Raw genomic sequence first — 6,871 nt, 5'->3', positions numbered from 1 at the left:
AAGATGGCGGCGGCGCTGGCGGCCGCGCTGCGGGCCCGGGCCCTGCTCTGGGCCGGGGCCTTGGGGCTGAGCCTGGGCCTGGGCCTGGCCCCGGGCCCGGGCCGGGCCGCGCAGGTGCCGCTGCTGGCCTGGTCCACGCGGAGGTGGGGCCGGGGATGGGGGGCGGCGCTCGGGGCTCCGCGGCTCGGCCGCACCGGGCCCCCCCCCCCGACCCCCGTTTTCCCCCTCCCCGCAGGGCCCTGTGGCCGCCGCCGGGAGCCGGGGGCCGGGTGGTGACGGAGGAGGCGCTGCGGGAGCTGCTGGGCCCGGCCCTGGAGCGCGGGCCCCGCACGGTGCTGCTGGTGCTGCAGGACAAGGTGGGGGCCCCCGAGCCCCATTGAACCCCCCGAGCCCCATTGAACCCCCCGAGCCTCATTGAACCCCCCGAGCCCCATTGAACCCCCCGAGCCCCATTGAACCCCCCGAGCCTCATTGAACCCCCCGAGCCCCATTGACCCCCTCGAGCCCCATTGAACCCCCCGAGACCCATTGATCCCCCCGAGCCTCATTGAACCCCCCGAGCCCCATTGAACCCCCCGAGCCTCATTGAACCCCCCGAGCCCCATTGAACCCCCCGAGCCCCATTGACCCCCTCGAGCCCCATTGAACCCCCCGAGACCCATTGATCCCCCCGAGCCTCATTGAACCCCTCGAGCCCCATTGAACCCCCCGAGACCCATTGATCCCCCCGAGCCCCACTGACCCCCTCAAGCCCCATTGAATCCCCGGAGCCCCATTGAATCCCCCGAGCCCCATTGAATCCCCCGAGCCCATTGACCCCCCCCGAGCCTCATTGAACCCCCCGAGCCCCATTGAATCCCCCGAGCCCCATTGCCCCCCCCCGAGCCCCATTGAACCCCCCGAGCCTCATTGCCCCCCCCGAGCCCCATTGACCCCCCCCGAGCCCCATTGAACCCCTCGAGCCCCATTGATCCCCCTGAAACCCATTGACCCCCCCGAGCCCCATTGATCCCCCCGAAACCCATTGCCGATCCCCCAGACCCCATTGCCCCTGCCGGAACCCCATTCCCCTCCCCCGGACTTCCCATTTCTCTCTTTGCGCTCCCTGTTTGTCCTCCTGCCCCCCAATTCCCCTTTTACCCCCCCATTTACCCCCATAGCCCCCTCTTTTCCTCTTTAACCCCCCCATTTACCCCCAATTCCCCCTTTAACCCTCCCATTTACCCCCATAGCCCCCTCTTTTCCTCTTTAACCCCCCCATTTACCCCCAATTCCCCCTTTACCCCCCCATTTACCACCATAGCCCCCTCTTTTCCTCTTTAACCCCCCCCATTTACCCCCAGTTCCCCCTTTAACTCTGCCATTTACCTCCATAGCCCCCCTCTTCTTAACCCCCCCATTTACCCCCAATTCCCCCTTTACCCCCCCATTTACCCCCATAGACCCCCTCTTTTTAACCCCATTTACCCCCAATTCCCCCTTTACCCCCCTTTTACCCCCCTAGCCCACCCATTTCTCCCTCTTCCCCCTCCAACCCTTCCCCCCCAATATGGGGTCCCCCCCACCCCCTTAAAAGGGGAACTTGGTCCCGTCCACCCTTCCCCCCTCCCAGCGCGTGAGAGTGACTGCTCTCGTGGCCACGCCCCCTCCTCTCACGTGACCGCTCTCATTCCTCCCCCCAGCTCAGCGTCGAAGACTTCACTGCCTATGGGGGGGTCTATGGGAACAAACCTGACAGCGCCTTCCCCAACCTGGAGGTGAGGGGGGGGTCACTTGTGGGGCTGGGGGTGGTCATGGGGGTCACTTGTGGGGCTGGGGGTGGTCATGGGGGTCACTTGTAGGGCTGGGGGTCACTTACGGGGCTGCGGGTAGCGATGGCGGTCACTTATGGGGCTGGGGGTGGTGATGGGGTCGCTTATGTGGGTAGGAGTGGTTACAAGGGCCACTTATGGGGCTGGGGGTAGCGATGGCGGTCACTTATGGGGCTGCGGGTAGCGATGGCGGTCACTTATGGGACTGGGGGTGGTGATGGGGTCGCTTATGTGGGTAGGAGTGGTTACAAGGGCCACTTATGGGGCTGGGGGTAGCGATGGCGGTCACTTATGGGACTGGGGGTGGTGATGGGGTTGCTTATGAGGGTAGGGGTGGTTACAAGGGTCACTTATGGGGCTGGGGGTAGTGATGGTGGTCACTTATGGGGCTGGAGGGGGTGATGGGGGTCACTCATGGGGCTGGGGATGGTGGTGGGGGTCACTTGTGGGCCTGGGGTGGGTTCCCCCCATAACCCTCCTTTTGCCCCCCCCAGGGCGCACTGGGGGCCGCAGGCTCAGCACTGGTGCTGCCGGCGGTGGCTGGGGGCGCCGTGGGGGCCCTGCCCCACACCTTGAGCCAGGCCCTGGGGGCTGCCCCACTGCGCGTGGATGGAGCCGCCCTGAGGCTGCTGCGGCTCAACACGAGCCTGCCCGCGCTGCTGCTGCTGCGCCTGCCCCACACGGCTGGGTACGTGCCCCATAGCGCCCCATAGCTGCCCCGTAGCGCCCCATGGCTGCCCCATATTCTCACTCTTCTACCCCCCAGCTCCAGCCTCATGGCTCCCAAGGAGGTGCTGACCAGTAACGGTGAGTGGGGCGGGACTGGGAGCACTTGGGGGTCGCACTGTGGGGCTGCCCCACACGCTGACCCCCCCCGCCCCTCTGCCCCATAGATGAGATCCTGGGGCAGGTGCTGAGTGTGCTCAAGGAGGAGGATGTGCCCTACACGGCCCTGTTCACTGCCCTGCAGCCGTCCCACGTGCGTCCCTGCCCCCTGGCGCCCTATAGCACCCCATGGCCATCCCCAGAGCACCCCTTGCCCTGTCTCATAGCACCCCATGGCACCCCATAGTGATGCATAGTGATTATAGCTTGCCGTGCCCATCCTCACAGTGCCCCATAGCAACCCCAGATCTGCCCCATAGCACGCTCAGTCCTGCCCCATAGCACCCCATAACAGTCCCCAACCTTGCCCCATTGCACCCCATAGTGACACATAGTGACTGTAATGTGCCATGGCCAGCCCCATAGCAACCCCAGATCTGCCCCATAGCACCCCACACAGCCCCAGCCCTGCCCCACTGTGCCCCACAGCCCCCCATGCCCCTCCCATGCCCCTTGCTGCCCCCAAGTCACCCCCACATCTCCCACTGCCCCCCAAGTGACTCCTCAGCCCCCTAAGTGCCCCCCATCACCTCCCTTGACCCCCATGTCCCCCCATACCCCCCTCTGCCCCCCAAGTGCCCCCCCACTGACCCCCATGTGTCGTCGTCCCTCCCTTCAGGTATCCCAAGGGCCCGGGGGGGCTCCGCTGCTGCCCCACGGCCGGGCCCTGCTGGGGGCGGGGCCCGAGGAGGAAGGGGCGGGGCCGGAGCCGCAGACCACGCCCCCCGCGCCCCTGCGCTGGCCCCCGTCGGGCCCCGCGCGGATCCTGCTGTGGGCGCGGAACCTCTCGGTCACCTACAGGGGGCAGCAGCGGGACCTGAGCGCCCGCACCTTCGGGGGGGGCGGCGTGGACCTGGGGGGGTCCTCGTGGGAGCCCGGGGAGGCGAGGTGAGAGCGGGGCGGGAATGGGGGTGATGGGGGTGAATGGGGGTGATGGGGAATGGGGGTGATGGGGAATGGGGGTGATGGGGAATGGGGGTGATGAGGGGTAAATGGGGGTGATGGGGAATGGGGGTGATGGGGAATGGGGGTGATGGGGGGTAAATGGGGGTGATGGGGAATGGGGGTGATGGGGAATGGGGGTGATGGGGGGTAAATGGGGGTGATGGGGAATGGGGGTGATGGGGAACGGGGGTGATGGGGAATGGGGGTGATGGGGCGGGAGTGGGGGTGATCGGGAATGGGGGTGATGGGGAATGGGGGTGATGAGGGGTAAATGGGGGTGATGGGGGGGTAAATGGGGGTGATGGGGAATGGGGGTGATGGGGAATGGGGGTGATGGGGGGGTAAATGGGGGTGATGGGGAATGGGGGTGATGGGGGGTGAATGGGGGTGATGGGGGGGAATGGGGGTGATGGGGAATGGGGGTGATGGGGAATGGGGGTGATGGGGAATGGGGGTGATGGGGAATGGGGGTGATGGGGAATGGGGTTGATGGGGAATGGGGGTGATGGGGGGGTAAATGGGGGTGATGGGGAATGGGGGTGATGGGGAATGGGGGTGATGGGGGGGTAAATGGGGGTGATGGGGAATGGGGGTGATGGGGAATGGGGGTGATGGGGAATGGGGGTGATGGGGGGGTAAATGGGGGTGATGGGGAATGGGGGTGATGGGGGGTGATGGGGAATGGGGGTGATGGGGGGTGATGGGGAATGGGGGTGATGGGGAATGGGGGTGATGGGGGGTAAATGGGGGTGATGGGGAATGGGGGTGATGGGGAATGGGGGTGATGGGGAATGGGGGTGATGGGGGGGTAAATGGGGCTATGGGGGGTAATGGGGGTGATGGGGGTGCATGGGGGTAAATGGGAGTGAATGGGGGTGATGGGTGAATGGGAGTGAATGGGGGGCTATGGGGGTGATGTTGGTGATGGGGGGGTAAATGGGGCTATGGGGGTAATGGGGGTGATGGGGTGAATGGGGGGTGATGGGCGGTGAAAGGGGGTGATGGGTGAATGGGGGCTAAATGGGGGGGCTATGGGGGGTAATGGGGGTGAATGGGGGGTCATGGGAGGGTATGGGGGATCTCTGGAGGGGGTAATTGGCGTGAATAGGGGGGCTAATGGGGGTGAATGGGTGTGGAGGGGTTAATAGGAGTGAATGGGGGGCTATGTGGGGGTAATGGTGAATGGGGGGGCTATGGGGGTGAATGGGGAGGCTATGGGGGGGTAATGGTGAATGGGGGGCCTATGGGGGTGAATGGGGAGGCTATGGGGGGGTAATGGTGGTCCTGAATAGGGCGATAGGGGCAAGTAGGGAGTGATAGGGAGGCTATGGGGAGAATGAGGGTTCTTAATGGGGTTATGGGGTGCTGGGGGGGTCCCGCAGGGTTTGGGTTGCTCCTGACCCCCCTTCCCCCCCTCTAGGCTGGTGCTCAAATACGACGACGTCTTTGGGGGCACCCTGAACATCACGTGAGTGGGGGGGGGTTGGGGGGTTCGGGTCTGTTCTGGGCTTCTTTGGTCCATTTTGGGGTATTTTGTGCTGATTTTGGTGCATTTTGTGCTGATTTTGGGGCATTTTGTGCTGATTTTGGTGCATTTTGTGCTGATTTTAGTGCATTTTGGGTTGATTTTGGTGCATTTTGTGCTGATTTTAGTGCATTTTGGGTTGATTTTGGTGCATTTTGTGCTGATTTTAGTGCATTTTGGGTTGATTTTGGTGCATTTTGGGTTGATTTTGGTGCATTTTGTGCTGATTTTAGTGCATTTTGGGTTGATTTTGGTGCATTTTGGGTTGATTTTGGTGCATTTTGTGCTGATTTTAGTGCATTTTGGGTTGATTTTGGTGCATTTTGGGTTGATTTTGGTGCATTTTGTGCTGATTTTGGGTCCTTCCCCCCCAGCTTCGTCCTGCGCCGCGCCTGGTTCCCGGTCTCGGCGCGCTCCTGGGCCTGGCTCGCTGAGGTCGGGCTCTCGCTTGGGGGGGGCCCCCCCGGGCGCTTCCTGGGCCGGGAGGGGGCGGCCCCCACCCCCCTGGGCTGGCGCTGTGGGGAGCTGGGGGCCCCCGGCCCCTTCCTGCTGCCCCCCGACCCCCCCGGCCCCGCCAGCGACTGGAGCCTGAGGCTGCTCGATGTGCAGGTATGGGGGGTCCCAAAACATGGGGGATGGCGCCAAAACATGGGGGATGGCGCCAAAACATGGGGGATGGCGCCAAAACATGGGGGATGGGGCCAAAACATGGGGGATGGCGCCAAAACATGGGGGATGGCGCCAAAACATGGGGGATGGCGCCAAAACATGGGGGATGGGGCCAAAACGTGGGGGATGGCGCCAAAACGTGGGGGATGGCGCCAAAACATGGGGGATGGCGCCAAAACATGGGGGATGGCGCCAAAACATGGGGGATGGGGCCAAAACATGGGGGATGGCGCCAAAACATGGGGGATGGGGCCAAAACGTGGGGGATGGCGCCAAAACGTGGGGGATGGCGCCAAAACGTGGGGGATGGCGCCAAAACGTGGGGGATGGCGCCAAAACGTGGGGGATGGGGCCAAAACATGCGGGATGGGGCCAAAACATGGGGGATGGGGCCAAAACATGGGGGATGGGGCCAAAACATGGGGGATGGCGCCAAAACATGGGGGATGGCGCCAAAACATGGGGGATGGCGCCAAAACATGGGGGATGGCGCCAAAACATGGGGGATGGCGCCAAAACATGGGGGATGGCGCCAAAACATGGGGGATGGCGCCAAAACATGGGGGATGGGGCCAAAACATGGGGGATGGCGCCAAAACATGGGGGATGGCGCCAAAACATGGGGGATGGCGCCAAAACATGGGGGATGGCGCCAAAACATGGGGGATGGCGCCAAAACATGGGCGGTGCTCAAAATATGGGGGGTGCCCAAAATATGGGGGACACCCGAAAATATAGGAGGGTCAAAACGGGGGGGGGCAAAGTATGGGGGCTCCAAAATATGTGGGGGGGGAGATAAAATATTGTGGGGGGGTCTGAAAACATGGGGGGGAGCCCAAAATCCATAGGGGGGGCCCAAAATATGGCAGGGTGCCCAAAACATGGGGGGAACACAAAATATGGGGGAACCCCAAAACATGGGGGGTATGGGGGAAAAGAATGTGGGGGGAACTATATATTGGGGTACAGGGGGGTCCCCACATCACTTGGGGGGGTTAAATATGTGTGGGCACTGGGATGGGGGGAGGGCCCCAAA

At 63.4% G+C, this 6,871-nt stretch overlaps 1 protein-coding gene across 1 annotated transcript; it reads left to right on the top strand.

Annotated features, from left to right (window-relative positions):
* Positions 1-3: 3 nt before the first annotated feature.
* Positions 4-5,784, top strand: ATP6AP1 (ATPase H+ transporting accessory protein 1; the record flags this gene model as incomplete). Its single annotated transcript, XM_057422038.1, has 9 exons — positions 4-143; positions 236-356; positions 1,683-1,757; positions 2,306-2,499; positions 2,578-2,618; positions 2,705-2,790; positions 3,316-3,584; positions 5,062-5,109; positions 5,541-5,784. Coding segments are annotated over exons 1-9 (1,218 nt in total), but the record flags the coding sequence as incomplete, so codon positions are not given.
* Between the last annotated feature and the right edge of the window lie 1,087 nt (positions 5,785-6,871).

Source organism: Pezoporus wallicus, unplaced genomic scaffold (genome assembly GCF_028554395.1).
Source record: "Pezoporus wallicus isolate ANWC-B61680 ecotype Strahan unplaced genomic scaffold, APGP_CSIRO_Pwel_v1 contig_14631, whole genome shotgun sequence".
NCBI classification, from domain to species: domain Eukaryota; kingdom Metazoa; phylum Chordata; class Aves; order Psittaciformes; family Psittacidae; genus Pezoporus; species Pezoporus wallicus.
The sequence above is the reverse complement of the archived record's forward strand: the minus strand, read 5'-3'. Positions and strand labels throughout refer to the sequence as shown.